Source organism: Aedes albopictus, chromosome 2 (genome assembly GCF_035046485.1).
Source record: "Aedes albopictus strain Foshan chromosome 2, AalbF5, whole genome shotgun sequence".
NCBI lineage: Eukaryota > Metazoa > Arthropoda > Insecta > Diptera > Culicidae > Aedes > Aedes albopictus.
The window spans coordinates 262812201-262830934 of record NC_085137.1 but is presented as its reverse complement, the minus strand read 5'-3'; the positions used below and the strand labels follow the sequence as shown (position 1 = coordinate 262830934).

At 38.4% G+C, this 18734-nt stretch overlaps 1 protein-coding gene across 5 annotated transcripts in view; it reads right to left on the bottom strand.

Moving 5' to 3' along the window:
• Positions 1–2386: 2386 nt before the first annotated feature.
• The window catches only part of LOC109421775 (histone acetyltransferase KAT6A), a 42839-nt gene continuing 26491 nt past the window's right edge, over positions 2387–18734 (bottom strand). For all 5 annotated transcript variants that reach the window (XM_062851703.1, XM_062851702.1, XM_062851701.1 and 2 more), the window contains 2 exons: positions 17587–17878; positions 2387–11853 (listed from right to left, as the gene is read on the bottom strand). In XM_062851703.1, the coding sequence (XP_062707687.1) occupies positions 5283–11853; positions 17587–17878 (6863 nt within the window). In that variant the 3' untranslated portion in view covers positions 2387–5282. The remainder of the gene's footprint in view (positions 11854–17586; positions 17879–18734) is intronic.

Below are 18734 nucleotides of genomic sequence, written 5' to 3'. Positions count from 1 at the left end.
TATGCAAGGCTTAAAAATCTCTAAACTCGTGGTGTACGATGTTAATCCCATTATTTTCAAGTTTGGACAAACTTATGTCGCATGGGTTGTTTTGTCGCAACAAATACAGGTTGCGACATTGTCATTATTGTTGCGCGATGGTTGAATTTTGATTCACTGATCCTGGAGGTTTTCCTGGACGGATTCTTGGAGAAGTTCTTCAGAAGTTTTGGATGAACACCAGGAGAAATTTGCTGGAGTAATTTTTGGAGAAATTCCTGATGGGATTCTTGGAGGAATTCTGGGCAGAAGCCTCGGAGCAGTTCCTGGAGAATTACCTGAAAGAATTTTCGGAGGAATCCCTGGGGTTGAAAAAATCCTTGGACATATTCCTGGCAAAATACTTGAAGGGATTTTTGACAGTAGTTCAAGACTTAAAGTAACCCCTGGTGAAATTCTTGGGGTAGGCCCTGTAGGATTTTTTAGAGGAATTCCTGAAGGGATTCTTGAAATAATTCTAGGCAGGTATCTTGGAGGAATTCCTGGGTGAATTCTTGAAGATATTCCTTGGTGAATTCTTGGAGGACTTCCTGGTGGAGTTCCAAGAAGAATTTATTAAGGAATACCTGAAAGAGTTCCTGGAGTAATTCCCGAAGGAGTTTCTGGAGGGATTTCGGGAGGAATTTTTGGCGTAATTCCTCAACAGTGTTCGGAGGTATTTCTGAGGAAATCCCTGAAGGAATTCTCGGACCAACTCTTAGAGCTATCTGAGGAGTTTTTTTTTTGGTGAATTATTAAAGGTTTCCTGAAGGAGCACAGGGGTGTTCATAGAAGAATTTGTGGAGGAATTTTTGAAGAACTTTTCAAAAAAATCCCTGGAAGAACTCTACGAAGAATTCCTGATGAAGTTCCTGGATGATTTCCTGAAGTAATTTCTGTTGGAATTCCTTGAAAAATTTATTCACGAATTCCTGGAAAAATTTCTAGAAATGCCTGAAAATAATCTCGGATGAACCCCTGGAGTAATTTTTGGACGATTTCCAAGCGGTTTCGGGAGAAATTCTTTGAGGATTTTCTAGAGAAATTCCTTGAGAGCTTCTTGGGAAAAAAAATCATAGAGGAATTCCTGGATTTGTGAAACAAACTTCGAAGTACTTTGGTTGTCTTAGAATGGCTCTGGGATCAAAACTTCAACAGACTATGATGGGTAGTAATACATTGCATATCAAGGATCAGTGAAAACTATTGATGATTAGCAAAAAGATGAATTTTGAGTAAAAACATGTAGAATTTATGAAAAAACTAGCTGTCCCGGCACACGTTGTCTTGCCAAGCTGTGGTGGTTTGACAACTGTTGAGCTCATAACATCGCCGCACTCTAGATTGGTTTTATTTCGATCGTGTTGATTTGCTTCCCAGCTCATGAAAAATCAGTACTTTATCAGTTTTCTTACTTTTCTAGTTGATTTTTGTAACTTTTTGTACATATAAACACAGCCACCATGAATATGAATCGAACAGTGCGAAAGTCATGCTGATCCGTTCATCCGTTCTTGTTGCCTCAAAGGAACTTCTAACTCATTTTTATATATGTATATAGATACAAAAAAGCCACGTATTTTCGGCTACCAGCAAAAGGGGGAGGTACCATGCATTTCTTAGCGCAACTATTCCCCTTGACTATAAAAAAAAAACTAAAATAAAATGTTTGAAAACAAAGAAGATATGGCATTTCTGCCAAAAGTAGATCGTCCCGGGTGCCATATCCTGATGATATCGTATCAAACAAAACACGTTTTCAATCACAAGATCCTTACGAAGTTAAAATAAAATCTCATTTAAATATTTACTTATTCATGTAAATTAATGCCTAATGAAATATCAAAATGAATACTAAATTTGTTATTATTTTTTAGTTATTACCCTATGGATTTAATAACTTCCTGAGAACTGCGTATGATATCAAGTCGTAAACTGCGGATTACAAAATGAGATATCAATTTGTTATCAATGAGAACTCATTCTGTTTTCAATTAAATATTACAGTACATTATTTTGTTATCATTTTTGTTATGTTAACGCCTAAGTCATACAAAATGAAAACTCATTTTGTTATCAATATTCGTGGTATCTAAATAATTAAATTCGTTTTCAATTAATTCTCATTCCCTGCTCGGGTTGGTGAATATTTTGGCTGGAGCATAAAATTATGCTCCACGTAAGGAGGCACAATCCAACCTGTCAAAATCCATAGTGAAAAAATAGGTTGCCGTCCCCTTGCACGCACACGAAGTATCTTCTTCCCCACCTTTATTAGACTCTCATTGGTCCGCTACCCTATCCATTTACGCATTTACTATCAAAAATTCAACTGTCATCCTGCCAAAGCAAATGGAGAAAACGAATGTGAAAAATTTATGTATAGCTTTAATATTCTTATCGAGCAAACCGTTACAATTGTCAACAAAATTGAAACAATAAAGTTCCGAAATAAATACATTTGTATTTCTGTACTCATACCTGCTACAATCATACCTTTTCAGTATTTCATACGCTTAGATAATAATTGTTTCTTAAAAATTTAACATTTACATTAACAGCCCTAATATTTATTTTTACAAAACAGGGTTTTTCATTTTTTACAGTACACTTTTTGTATCAACTGATATTAGTATAAATTGTACAAGTAAATTCATCTCTATTCTTGTATACTATCGCCCAAAATCCTATCAGTAAGATTACATTTGCATTTTGATTTTACTGGCGCAAATACGAAGAGAGCCCGACTTGAAGTAAAACCTTTTTGTCAGTGACACAACACTAAAGAAGTGGAACCATCTCGGCAGGGTCGTATTTTGGGCACTTTCCTGCTAGAATTCAGCCAATTGACACAATTTTTGGAATGCGGTGAGATACGTAGGGTGGAGCGGGGCAAGATGGATCAGTGCCATTTTCGGGCGCATTACTCATGTTTTGATTATGTTAATAATTTTGTTAGATGACCAGCATGAATATACAAAAGTTTGGGGCATTGATTGAAAAATTTTTCACTCTCATTGGAAATAAAAAAATAAAATGGTTTTTAGCTATTTTTTTATGCGATACATTCCATATCTCCATACAAACGGCCGCGGGGCAAGATGGGTCACCTTCAATTTTGAACGTATTTTTGGAGCATTCAAAAGTTATTTATTTTTTAATACAAAACTATCTCATAAATAATTTCAATCAAGCGGAATGAACGCTTAAAATTATAACATAAAATTATGATAATTTTTCAATGAAAACATCGATTTTCAAATCGCCTTATGGCAACTCAAATCGTTAAGTTTTTTATATTCCAAATAAATTTATAAAATGTTTACTAGCAGCTCTTGTTTACTCAGTATTGATATGGAGCGGAGCATATATGAATGCGGAACAAATCTTATATTTTGACGTTTTTCGTTGAGAAAATGTAAATTACTTAAAAGGTGACCCATCTTAACCCTCACTTTTTTCACTTCGCAAAATCAATCACTTTTTTAAAACTGCCTGTTTAACATCATATTTTGTATTTAATGAACTTTTTTATCGACTTTTAGCATAGCTTACTAGTGTATTAAAGAGTAGCGGATGAATACAAACCAATACGATTTGTATTTACAAAGTTATGGTGATCCATCCTTAGGTGACCCATCCTGCCCCACCCTATAGTGTCTAGCCGTGTATAAAATTTGAAGTCAATTGGTTTGGAATTGAGTGAGTCTTAGCGAAGAATGCCCGAAATATCGGTCATTGCCCAAGTGGCTCGCTACTTTATTTGATATAAGCTGTGCTAATTTACTCTTAAAGGTTATTTGTAAAGCTGTATTTTTCATTATAATTATGTTACAAGCGTAACGACAGTTATTTCAAACGGCTTATGCCGACTTTATATAATTCGGGCAGCGAATAAAACGCTGTTAACTTTTCAAGTCGCGGTTTCATTCGCAAGTAAACAAGAACGAGGCAGGTTGCATCTGGGAATACTTCATACTAAAATATCTCAGCAGATGTAGCTTCAATTAATATAACGATGTTCCCAAATAAGGGACTGTCCGCGGGGTTAAAATTTTGAGATCAATCACACTTGTGCTGCTGGAGAAAATAATCAAAGCGCAAATAGCTAACGAATGGGTGTAATTCGTGACAAACATGGAAAATCAAAAACAATACAAAATAAGATGAACAATTATTACATTACATTATGTTGGGAAACATGTATGCATTTGCATTTTACCAAAAACCATTCACTGTTTCTTATTCGACAATATGTCATAATTTCGTCATAAATTTTAAAAAACTAAATGGGCAAACGTTTGGCATAATTCCATTTAGCATTATTCTAAATAAAAATTGCAGAAGACAGAACATGGGTAATCCGTGTAACGTCCCATTTTTGACATTTATAGCGATTCTCAAGTCAAAAATAATTCATTGGACCAGCATTTTTAGCATTTTTGGTTTTTAACAGTTCTATGAAATTTTGAATAGTAATGCTAAAATGGAATCGACATTTCACCTTTTAACCTAATTAAGCTATAGGTTATGATGATATATCAATTTGATTCGCGGATTCTTGATGCACCGATTTGCCCCCAGGGATTAGCTTCTGTCGAAGTAATTGCAATTACATAATCACGATTTAACCCTCTACTTCCCATGATTGCTCTAGAGCACCATCACGAGACAAACGGAATTAGATAAACATGAAACAATAGTTTTTTTAGAGTTGGGTTTAGATAAACCCATCTTCCAACTAGGTACTTGTTTTAATCGGAACTATTGATAAACAATCAAAATACTATTGATTCAAAACTAGTTTTTGTTGGTTTCGAAAAAAATACCAATTTGCAATAGCTTTTATTCAACCACTTTTCTCGTAAACGCAAATGGTTTTCGGTAATCTGCAATTGAAACATATAGCAAAAATAAACATATGTTGTTCGCATTTCTCCCAATCCTGGGCCACCAAGTTTGAGTGCACCAGTTATCGCCATAGTGGTTCCCTATTTGGACATGTGGATATTTGAGATAATTCAAAATGTTGCATCATTTTAAGAGTTCTAATAACCAGATACTTAAACTCCCATAAAAGGTTAAAGCTTGAAAACTTTCTTAGTTTCCATTATGGCTTTATAGAGAATTACTATGGCCATAACTGGTACACTCACCCTACATAGTTGTATGCAAAATCAAAATTCAACTTATTTAATATATAATTATATAATTAACGAGGCACCAAACAATTAACTGTTAGCGAATGTGAATTGATTCATTTTCTACCGCCGCATAGCTGGAAGATAGGGCGAATAGGCGGGGTACATGGAATTTTGTTGCGCTCGTTGAATAGCCGATGGGTCCTGATACTGTGATTGCATGTTCATTACCCCCATCTGAACGGGAATTTGTGTGGCATTGTTGATGAAACCTGCTGCGGGATTGGTGATGTATCCTCCGGTGGATGACGGCTGAGCTGCGGACATGCGATACGTGTTCAATGTACTATACGGTGACATTAGATTAGGATTTATTGCAACATTGGGACTAACTCGGCTTGTACTATTGCTCATGTGCTGAATAGGAGCGGATGCAGTATTTCGCGCCAAGCGACCTCCGCTATTCTGCGATCCCGTATAGTATTTGTGGTAGTTCAATGATGGCATCTGAGTTTGAATGGATGCTGGCGGTGTGGAAATATTACGCACTGCATTCTGATTGGACATGTGCGAAGATGGAGATGGCGTTATCGATCCACCGACATGGGAATGATGATTCGGAGGAGGGGTAATGTTAACTGCTCCTGCTGGCGGTGTGTTGCATGAGGATCCTACCATATCCACACTTGTAGTGAGCTGTTGCAACTTTGTCAAACAAGACAAGGAACCCTGTATCACATTACCTTGGCTGACAGTGCCTTGGATGTTGCCGGCCTGGCAGGAATTGTCCATTTGTGGTGTAGGAGTAGGTGTTGGTGTTGGTGTTGGGGTAGGTGCCGGTATGGGCGTATGCGACTGTGGGTGGCTCACATTACCGGTTTGTATATAGAAATTATTGGCCGACGATACTGCACAAGAAGAAGGCGACGGTCCCAAACGTTGATGAGGACTATGAAGGCTATTCGGTGTTGCAAGGCTTGTATGGCTACCAGACATTCGATGCTGGATTACGGTCGTCATCGGGACACTTCCATAGGATGTTGGCGATTGGGGATAGGCTTGACTAGAGATTCCTAATTGTGATGTGATATAACCTGATTGATGCATATTTTGTGAGTGGTTCTGGTGATTAAGTGTTGATCCCGTAATGTGTCCATACGATTGATGCATCTGCTGTTGCAGAGCCAACTGATGTTGATGCTGTTGTTGTTGCTGTTGCTGAGAAACATTTTGTTGCTGCATGGGCTGTTGTTGAGTTTGTTGATGATGAAGTCCTGGACTTGTTAAGGGTTGGATTGCACTACCTATTGGTGGTGTCGCCCGATTGTGATGTCGCTGTTGTTGTTGATGATTATTCACAGGCGTTGCTGTATTTCTACTAACTTTAGGAGTCGATGACCGATTTGTGCTTGTATTACGAGGGTTTTGGTTTTGTAGTTGTTGCTGTTGAACCTTACCGCGACTTCCCCCACTGTTGGAATTGTCAATGTTTGGGTTATTGTTGATTATTGCCATCGATTGCTGCTGCGGACTAGATGCGGGTACGTGGGCATGCATATTCTGCATCTGTTGTTGCATTTGTGTTTGATGCTGCTGCTGCTGAATAGAACAATCCGAGTATTGATTGACTTGATGTGGTGCAACACTGGATGGTCTTATACTTTCAACCGAATTTTGAGCTGTCATATCACTCGATATGCTTGCTGGAGATTCCAAGCCCAGTTGAGCATCTAAATCACATTGTCCGTATTGATGCAAACTGTGAACGGAATTCGTCGTCGAATCGGGCGTATACACACCGATAGATTGCACTTCTTGGCTGGTTCCACTCTGTTTTAGATCTGTTGCCGACATGTTTGAACCACTGTTGGTGGTTTCTTGATGGTTCAACTCCTCGTTAGTATAACTACCTTTGTTGGAAACTATTTGTTGTTGAATACTTTTGTTTAAAGCTTGCTGGTTGTGATGTGCCTGTTGCTGCTGTTGTTGCTGCTGTTGATGTTGCTGCATGGCCAACATCTGACACGACGCAGACTGATGGGACGCATTTGTATGAGCAGGCTGTTGGTTTTGTTGTGCAAGATTCGATTTGCTAATCATACAATTTTCGTTTCCTTTGTTTTCCATTTTGATTTTGGAACTTCCTTTCATAGAGTTATGACTCGAATACTGCGCAGAACTGCCCGATTTGGCACACGAACTCCCTTCCACATTGACCGTCATGTTGACTCCAGAAATATGCTGTTGCACTTGATGCTCACTGCCGCTGCTTGTACTTTTGTTATACTTTTGGTCATCTGCAGTTTTCGAATTTTTGTTGTGCTTACTGACATCGACATTATTGCTGGTCGTTGTTTGATTTGATTGACTTTTCTTATCTGCTCGCTGATTCGAACGTTCCTTGGCTTGATATGATTGTTGATGCTGTTGATATTGCTGTTCTTGGTGTTGTTGAAAAGCCGTTTGGTACAAATTAGAAGAGAAACTTCCATAGGCCATTGACGTAGCTAGATCTAGATGAAATTTGTTGGGTGACTTTTGGTTAGTAGCATCCAGATGAGACAGGTTGTAACTTTGGTAGTATGGTTCTAATTGCCAATATTGGGATGTCGTATGATAGTTGGGCAACTGATTGATAGGAGGGAATTGAGGAGTGATTTTGTTTAAATCAATTGTCTTAGCGTCGTGAATACTGTGCTTTGCGGAATATTTCTCTGACCTTGAATTACTAATCGCAGCGCCTCCGCTCATTTTGTTATTCTCTTGTTGCTGTATGTTCGATTTCAGTTGATCTGAACCAAATCCACTCTTTGCACAGCTACTTACAACTCCCAAAGGGGAATTTTTTGTAGACTCTTTTTTATTACTTTCTGACCTCTTGGAACTCTGAACATTACTACAATTGGTACTTTCCGGGTCGGCTCTGGTTTTGGTATCGTTTTTTAATTCGGATTTGACTGGAGCGTTTTGCGTTTTCTTGAGATCTGATTTACTCCTTTTTAGGTCTTCGGCACCAGCACATTTATCTTTTATTTTTTTCGGTTCCACGCATACCTTTTGAACAGCGTCATAAATTGCCTGACTGTCGATGATGCCCGTAGATTTCGTAGACTCAGGAGTTTTAGTTTTGTCCGTACCTATGTGGGTAAGCTGTTGTACCTGACAAGTCATGTCATTTTTTGGGAACTTCGCTGGACAAGGTTCCTTTTTTATGTCCACTGGCTTAATAGCTGAGGTCTCTTGCTCATCCCGTAAGTTAGTAGACTCTGGTGGAGTAGACGTTACAGTAGATGACATGCTGAAACATTTTACATCATCATATTGTTGTATAACGGATTTTTCTTTGGACTGTTGCGCTTCCGCTGCAAATTGTTTATTAGCTTCCTCTGCTGCATTTTTTATGAACTTCTTTTTATGCGATCCTGCCGCTTCTATTGTACTGACACTTGCCATGTTATCCGACGCAGATCCCTTTTCTTCCACATCAGTTTTAATAGTAGGTTCACTCGATGACTGACTTAACATTTTACTTTCTGTAAGATCATATGTGGAATGTTCACTTTTAAGTTCTTTCTGTTGATTTTCACTGGTTGATTTAACATCGACTATAATTTTAGGCCTTCGAGATTCTATGTTTTTGTCATAATTTTCATTTATTTTCAACACACTCGCCGTATTACCACTTTTGCTACTACTACTACCACTGTTTCCCGCCTCCGAGTTTGAACTTAGGGAATGAAAAAACATGTTTACCTGTTGTTGGGGTTCTTTTGCAGGACTTGTCGAGACATCAATATTTTTCTCCAGCGTTACATCTGCGCTTTCCATGCTCGTTAGTGGTTCGGTTTGCTTTGTGTCTATTTCTACCTTTTCGCTGACCAGCCCACTCTCAGAACCCGGTTTAGACTCCGTAATAACAGATATTTTCTCGCTAAGCTCAGTAGGGATATCGGATTTTTCTTCTTTCTTTTCGTTGTGTGAGAATTCTTTCGCTGGCTCAGCTGGTGAATCGTTATTACATGTTGTACTCAGAGAGCCGACCGTCGATTGGTTCTCTACAATCACATCTTCCGTTTTCAGATCTGCACAAGAAGACATGGTTTGTTTTAATAAACTTTTTTCTGGGCTAGAAATTGAACTTTTCTCAACTACTTGCGTATTTTCCGTTGCAGGCGTTGGCTCATTTTCGTTCTTATTGACTGAGCCATTATCAATACTAGCATTTGAGAAAACTTCATCCGTGCTAGTAGGGATTGGTTTAAGTTCAGCACTCGCCTTGTAACCGGTGATAGGAGTGGCTTCCTCTTGAGTTTGCCGAAAACACGCTTCCGACGGCATCGTTTCCTCTATGCTATCACCATCATTTTCAACAATTTCGTTAGGTTCACACAAAGTTACCGCTTCAGGAGTTATTTCTTGCTTTTTAGGCGGCAGTTCGTCGTCGGGTTCTCCAGGTTTCAATTCTGTTGAATGCTCATCATTCTTTGTAGTGTTTCCAGTTGCATGATCCTGTGCTTCTTCTATCGCACTGTTATCCGTTTCCGTTCCAGGATCTTCACAACATGTTGCAATTGGTTCTGGTGCTGGTTCATCGCTCTCGTGAAATGTCTGCTGTTGCTCATGTACCGTTTCAGTATCCTTTGGGCTATTTTCAGGTCCCTTGCTATTGCCCTCTTTTGTCTCATTTTCGAGCTGGATATCTCGTGGGACAAAATCTCTTGAAGATGATGTGAGCAATTTATTTTTGTTCACTACATCATCTTCCATTTCATCGTCGGCTTCACCAGAAGACAACTCACTCGATGAGCTCAGATTTCTACTCTTACTACTTCTGCCTTTTCTATCTTTCGGTGAAACACTATTCGACTTTTCAGACTCCAAACGTGGTTTGCATGGAGTGATGCTCTCATGCTGGGAATCCGTATCGCCCTGGCTATCTTCCTTTGTGTTTTGTGGAAAAGTTTTCACCCGAAGGGCGTCAGGTAGAACCATTTGCTTTTTCGCAACGGGTGACGTGACGGTTTGACCATCGCTATCTGCACTCGATGCACATGTAGAAGTTGCCGCTATTCTGCTGGAATTGCGACTACCAAATCGCTGCACAGCTCGCCTTTTTATCTTCTGGGGCGTTTCTGGAGTCCGAGAAAGGTTATGCTTTTGTCGATCCTTTTGCATGTCACGTATAGGCACTTCATCATCAGTAGTTATGTTTTGATCGTTCAAGTAAACTTCTTTTGCATTAGTCGGCACTTCAGGTTGATTCGAGTTTCGACGTTCTGACACACGCCTCTTTCTTCTAACATCAAACGTAGGATTCGGCTCTTCGTCCTTGGTATTTTCTTTATGCTGGTCCTTAGATCTTCTCGAAGCTATGGTAGATTTAGCAGGCTCCACCGAAGATGTATGACAATTTTCAGATGTTAATCGTGTTCGTTTTGGTTCACTTCCGGTATTTTCGATATTCTCCGATCTCCTACGTTTTCCGTAATTCTGTTCTCCAGATAAATTCGCAGTTTCAGGAGGTACAGGTTTTCCTCCGCCAGTATCATAAGTCGTTTCGTTGAATTTGTTTGGACGTACTCGCTTACGACCGGATGATGTTGCTTCCAACACATTTGCCGATGGTTTCTCTATTTTGCTCTCCACAACTGGAGGAGGATCTGGAATTACCGCTTGTTGCTCGGGTGCAGGCTTCTTCGGTAATTTCGGCGACTTGATTGATGAATATCGTTTGCCTCGTTTTTTCACTCCCCTGAACTCTTCACAAACATCGCTTTGTAAAGCAGCTACAACTGAAATTGGATGCTTTCCACTGTCTGATTCAGGGGTTTTAACAACTTCATCGCCTTTTTCCTGTTTCAATCTTTTATCCACCAACGGCGAGATGTCGGGTATAGTGTCGTTATCTATAAAAAACGGGACGTTTGACAACAGCGGTGTCCACCGTAGGCATTCATTGTCTATAGTACGCCTTGTTTTTGATTGTAAACTCCGTTGATAGTGCATCTCAACAACATTCCAATCTACGCAAATTACAGGTTGATATAATTTGAATGCACCTTTCATTACCTTTATGTACTTAATGAAATTCAACAGCTGAAAAGCTAACGCTACATCTGCAATCACAATACCTGTTTCGAGTGAAATGGTTCTCAGAGAGATGGATCGATTTCTGTTGTGATACAAATAATCTAACACTACCGATCGCCAGTACGCGTGATACGACACACGACCTAAATCAGAGAGAGGTTTTTCAGGGGTACCGGGTTGACCCTCTTCACGACTTAACAAATAACTGAAATCAATCAAAAATCGACCAAAGCCTTGTCGTTGATATTGTGGCATTGTCATTATACATGATACGTTGTACTTTTGCTGACAATGTTTCTCTTTCGAGAAATATCCTACTAGATGGTATCCTTTGCGGTCATACTTGGTAAGAACGTAGAACAGAAAAGGCTCTACATCATAGTACAATGTCTTATGATCTAAAAACAGCTTCGCTAGCAAACACAGGTTCTGGCAATATATTTTGTTGGAGTTGCCGTCCACTTCAAAGATGGAAATGTCGTTGCATCGGTAGATTTCAGTTCCTGGTGGATGACGCCATGAACATTTGTCTTGATGTCGCTGCAGCACAGCCTTGCTTTTGGTGTACTTCAAGCAAAACTCGCAAAGAAACAGCTTTGGTAATCTGAAAAAGATGAATTCGAATGTTCAATGTTATTCAATTATATTTTTCACGTTGGTTTTCACAATAAAAGCATGATTTAATCCACATATGATAAACAGAACCCCTCTTACACTTATTAAAATTGTTGTTGTTTTATTCGTATTAACCCTCTAATACCCAAATTTTTGATTTTGATCTAAATATCATTTTTCGTCATCTAAAATCTATTTAAACATGTTTTGGAAGATGATTCTTTTTAATTCTCGATTTCGTGAATTTCAGTTTTTGATTTTTCTAATTTTTATTTTTAAACATCCCCACAGTTTTTTATTTTTCCTGGAAGCCTATTTGGGGTACGGATTTTTTGAGATGAAAACATTTTGAGATTTTATGATTATTGTTGAAATATTTTTATTTTTATTTTTTTCATAGAAAATTTTATTTTCCGTGTAATTTTAAAGAAAATATTTTTAGAGTGTATTCGATCCCCTTAAACTATAAAACTAGGATAGAATGATTTGGGAAAAATTAAAAATATGTTAATTGTAGCGATTCAATACAAAATAAACAATGACTCCTAGAAGGTGACTAAAACATCAATTTTTCAATGATTTTTCAAAAATATAAATACGTTTTAAAATACACCAAAAACCATTTTGAGATAAACAAAACAGTCCTGAATATCAGCCAAAAATATGAAAATTTTTATTTTCCACGAAACAAAAATTACAAAAATGCTCAAACTATACCCCGTCTAAAGGCGGGATTGGGTATTAGAGGGTTAAACATATTTATATTGTGTGATTGTGTCTTTTGGTCATTCCAGAAAATATTGTGAATTTGGCATCTAGTAGCATCTTGAGCATGCACGGAGAAACGAAAGTACCCAAAAGTGAGTTTTTTTCCACCCAACTTCGGGGTTTAACTACATCGGCTGTTTTCCTACTCTCCGCATCGACCAATGTGGCGCTAGCTTCTATGCGCGAAAAATCGCTAAAAGTAAATCGCAAAAATATTGTATGGCGAATAGCATCTAAAGGCAAATTTATCGAAGTGGAATACATTATTCGAAAAAATATTTGGTAGTGGTTGTACACAATGGTGACTACTATTAAGCCTACCAAATATGTTTTTAGTAAAAGTTCAAGTAAAAGTTTCAAGTAATTCAAGTTTAGATGCTTTTCACCATACAAAATAAAATGGATTTACTCCTGCTGATCAACTGTGGGTGTGCGCCAAGCGGGTAGTCCATTTTGAGTTGATGGAATCGATGTTTATGCTGGGTTGTTCCCATTTGCTTCCACGTGAAAAAAATACTTAATATGGTGCGGGCACCGGTTTTGGCCAGTCTAAGGGAAATCACTTTTAGAAAAATAATCAGTAATCCTATGAAAACAACCAATGCGTCAAAAGAAAGGTTTCAATCTATATTTTGAAGGAAAAATGCAGAAATCAAACCAATACTTGATTTTTGTATTAGAAGTGGCACTGGCCAAAATAGAAGCTCTGCCGCAGTTTTGGCCATATTCTTAAGTTTGGTTTCTATTTTGGCCAATCACGTGTATTTCTTATGGGAGTGGCCAAATTAGAAGCACCCTGGCCAAAATAGATATATGGGAGCAGATTTTTTAAGGCAATATATTTTTTTCTTCCAGTTTTTAATCAAAATGTGTGGTTTTCACAGCTGTAATCAACATATTGTATTAGGATCTACTAGTAAAAAATAAATTTACGCCGATTTAGATCGCAACAGGCACAATACCGCACTATGGCCAAGGCTCCGGACTGGCCAAAACTGAAGCTTCTACCCTAGTAAGTTTTTTCACCCAATTAGGTTCTATTCACTCAAATTTGAGTACTGTGGTAGAAACCCAATGTTGAGTTGACGCACTCGAACTGCAAAAGTTGGACTGTTTCTCTCTTCACTCTCTGACAACAATAGAAAGAGCGCATGAAAAGGGAGATGAAAAAGAACTCAAATTTGAGTTGGTCGGTTTTTCCGTGTGGGCTGTTGGGATCAATGGATAAATATCCCGGTAACATTGCTTCGCTCCACAGTTTACATCACTACACATCAAATCAACTGTGGGCCAGGCCGTCCCTTAGTTTGCTAAAATTAGAAATGTTAAAGTTCGTTGTTGGAAAATGATCGTTTTAGCTCAGAAATGATCGTGTCAAAATTTGAAGTCCGTATCTTAAGGCTAAGTCATGATTGTACAAAATGCTTAAAACCACGTCTCATTGTTTTTCATCCACAGTTGAAAGTGATGCATCGATTTTTATGAAATTTGGCACAAATAATAAATATACACCAACGAGTTCTCAGTCAATGGACTACCCGCTTGGCGCACACCCACAGTTGATCAGCAGGAGTAAATCCATTTTATTTTGTATGGTGAAAAGCATCTAAACTTGAATTACTTGCAACAGAAAGCTTTTACTGAAAAAATATTTGGTACGCTTAATAGTAGTCACCATTGTGCACAACCACTACCATATATTTTTTCGAATAATGTATTCCATATCGATAAATTTGCCTTTAGATGCTATTCGCCATACAATATTTTTGCGATTTACTTTTAGCGATTTTTGGCGCATAGAAGCTAGCGCCACATTGGTCGATGCGGAGAGTAGGAAAACAGCCGATGTAGTTAATTCATTAATGGGGAGAACTCAGCGGTAAACAAGGGTGATGCTAGTTTTCTGATGCATGGCCAATTATCAGTGCTCTTGTTTTGTTTTCTATAAGAAAGACATTTCTAAGAAAACAAAACAGAAACTGAATCAAAATCGATACTTTATTGCCCTCCAATAGGGCACTGCATGATATTCCCTTCTTCTCTTTCCCTTTTACAGAAATTTTGTAAACAACAAGACCAAGAAATGTCAAAATCCCATACAAAATCAAAACAATGCAGTGCCCTATGGCAATAGAGTAATGCGACACGCTTTGCCAAGTGTGCAAACTTATCCGCATGCATAATCCAACAGGCCAACAGTGTTCTCAACATTGACAAAACATCGGAAATGTCAAGCGTAGGCTTTGCTGTTGGTTGATGCGTGCGGAAAAGTTTGCACACTTGGCAAACCGTGTACTTAACCTTGTAGGCAGTGTCTTAATTTGTCAAATTACAGTCATCTGCACCGACGCCAAGTTACTCCTGCGTCGTAGATTTGTTTTTGTTTTGATTACCGTGAGGTCGCCATTCACCGCTCATGCCCCATTCACCGCTCATTTTGGGCCAATCTTACAAAAATTATCAAATGTTAGTAAAGTATCGTAACAAAAGTGAATTTAACATGCTGTCACATTAAAAAGGTTTCATTTTATCAAGTTTTTTATGGATGTACTTGAAATCCCGTTCTTAAAAAATGTTTTCCTCACTGCGCTGCAGGGCAGCATGGGAATTGTTCAGGGCAAACAGCGGAAAAAATATCCAACAGTAAAACCCGTAAAAAAAAACATTTTGACAAAACAGGATGAACTAAACATCATGAATCATCAATATTATGGTAAATAAAAGTTATTTTGTTTTTATGAATGAATAATTTAAATGGCTTCATGAAAAAATAATCCAGTGAGCGGTGAATGGGTCCATTTTGAGCGGTGAATGGATGCATGAGCTGTAATGGGAGCCAAGAGATAACACATTTTAGTTTTCATTTTTTCGGTTGTAAACAATTTTTACGATCGTTTTATATTTTTTCTATAACAGCAACATAATTATTGAGTTGTTAACGAAAATTAATGTGCAATTTTCGCCAAAGTCGATTTTTAATGTCCTGAAGTTTACGAAAATGCCGTTAAATGAGCGTGAATGGCGACCTCACGGTAAAGTCTTGACAACCTGTGTGCCACTCTCTGAAGTTCAAGCAATGAAAACTGGAGCAACATTTGAAAAGGGCCCAAGAGGTCTTGTGTCTTTTTTGTAAAACGCTCCGTAGGGCATAACAGCAGCCCGCCCACGCAAATGAACACCGTTATCCGAAAGATCGATGTTTGCTCTATCTGATAACGGTCTTAGTTTTTGTGAATAAGCTGAGGGGGGCTCAGGGGCGACGTGTGAAGTCATTGTTTACCAATGCTTGTATGCCCTTTTCAAATGTTGCTCCAGAAAAGTTCATTACCTCGCTGTCTGCTGAATTTCAACCACCCACTGATATTCAAGGTCAGCATATTCATATTCAATTGATATTTTTGTTTCAAGCACGATTTAGAAGCAAAAAGTACCAAGGTTGCAACCATTCATTTGCGAAGATTTACATTCATATGCTAGTATCTCAGTTCAGAAGCATGCAATCGAAAAACATTGTATGGATGAATTTAACCTTCTAGTTTTATCTGAAAGTTTGCCGAATAACATTGGGGTCGCACACGCATTCCAAAGTCGTGAGCAAGCGGTGAAGGCAACTTTCCACAGCATGAATGAAATTTATATTACCTAATAAATAGAATTAGGGCAACATATCGACATTTGCGTGCCTTTAATACATAGCCTAAAATCACAAAAAATCATTTCCAAATTAAAAAAATCAAATTCATATTCACCTAGCTCGGGCTGAAGATCAAAACAGAACTTCAGCTACCGTTGATTACACTACGAGGCGCCGCGCTCATTGTCTTGCTTTCTCTTTGTCATGTTTAGGGTACGGCCAGAATGGACGCGTCACGCGACGCGGTTTTCCCATACGATTTGACAGCTCCTTATTATTGCTGGTTGCTTTGAAAGATGGATTTTTGATGCACTTCATCTATCACACTATTTTTGTGCTCCAGCACGGTTGCCGATATCAATTTTATAAATTACACATTTTATGATCTTTTTCTACAAGAGAAATGCATAAACCTGTATAACTGGCCACCCGGTCATGACTCTGGGTGAGAAAAAAGAAAGAAAGCCAAATGCGCGGGTTGTCAGATGGATGAGAATCAAAACAAAATCGAGAAAGAATCAGGCGAAACACACACCACGTGCTTATTTGTGACATTTCTCGACGTCAAAATGCTGTCAGAGAGCGCGGTTGCGCTTATCGTCACACTTTTCAACCGTCACACTTTCATACTGTGCAGTTCGATTTAGTGGAAACTGTGCAATATTGGTTGTTATTCCTTTGCGTGCATATTTCCGCGTCGCGCCGCGTTGCGCGTCCACTCTGGCCGGTACCTTATTCTCGACGTCATGTTGGTGGTAGACTGCATTCGTTTATTTGTGTTCGTTTTCGCACTGATTGGACATCATTGGGCTGAATTTTTAAGACATCACGCTAAAACCACTCAGTACCTAGAATGTGTAAGCCCCACTCATAAGTGCATAATTTCCAGACCATACAAAAATTTGTAACAGTTACACATTCTCAAAAATAGCTCGTACACTCGTCTAGATGCGAAATGTCGATATTTTTTTGTTTTGTTTTGTGATATTAATGGACCAATTGCTTCAAAAAAATATGTCCATGTGTAATGGCTTTCAATCAAAAAAGCCCAAAATCGCATATTTTGCCCTATAAATTGAGGTATAGCTCAAAGTTCTGACGTGCTGGAGCCCGAATCCAGATTCAGCGGCCAAAATCTGTCAGGGACACATAAGCCTTCTCTTGAGGCAAAAAAAATGTTGCGCTGTGTAATACTAGCCAAAATTCTGGATATTTTAAGGTTGCAGCTAAAATTCCATTACAAACTAAATGCTACAAACAGTGATTTTGATTACCAGGTGTCGTCCCGGGTTCCCTACAGCTTACTTTCTACAAACTTACCTGGCATATTCCTGAGGAAACGGACTGGAGTACCAAGTTTGGATTTCATATTTTCCAAATTCTATCGCAGCAGGACATCTTTCTTGAGCGGCCATAAACTTGGAAGGTGATTGTAATGCGGCAGCGGCGATGGCTCTCTTTGAAGGGGTTGTGGGCTCAGGGGTGACCTCCTTCGTAAATGCTTTGGCATCGAGTCGCATCATCTCTGCGAGAGAGTTGGCAGCCTGGTTGCGCACTTGTTTATACAAATCCGCATCCTTTTGTGTTACTCCGTTGGGCAACGGAGGTTGTTCTATTAGTGGAAAAAGGGAAAAAAATATTCTATGTAACCATATATTATTTTATATTTCATTATGTACAGCGTAAATGTCCTGAATGATATTTCGTCCAATGTGTTAATATGCAAACAATAACCCTTCTCCTTTTTGTTATGTGCAATTAATATCTCGTTCTTTTCAATACACATTCTCCTGTCGACACGATATAAAGCATTACCGTTTCTTTTCAATAATAAAAATGCCATACCTCATAACGTTAACTGTCTTTATTCCTAAATGGATTCTGTGTTATGACCTAGAATATCGTAAAACCCACTTGTCCGAATGATCACCATCCCGAATGCCCATTATATCTGCGGGAAAAAGCAGATGTAAACGTACCATTCATTAGAAGTACTCGAACTTAGTGACATTCGAAGTAATCCGAATAAGCCACAACCTAGAATGGTTAATATCCCATATGGTCACTAATCCGAATGCACATTACACCGGAATAGGGTTGTTGTGACTCACTCGGATTAATGACCATCGGAGTAATGTGCTTTCGGGGCAGTTGACCATTCGGGATTGACTTCCGGATTAATGACGTTTGGACAAATGGCATTCGTGATAGTGTCATAGATTTAATGATAGGATAAGTGGGCAATCAAACTTTTTGCAAGTAAAATGTTTTATACACTGAAAAAAATCACATATCCAGTGGAAAATTTCCACTAGTTTGTCTATATAACTGTTATTGGATTTTCTGATGAAAATTTCTTCGGAAATATCATGCATCACACCATACCATATTGATTGGTATAAAAAAACATTTGCAAATCACATAGCTTCTATTGGAAAATCACACAACTTCGCAAAATCTATGTGATA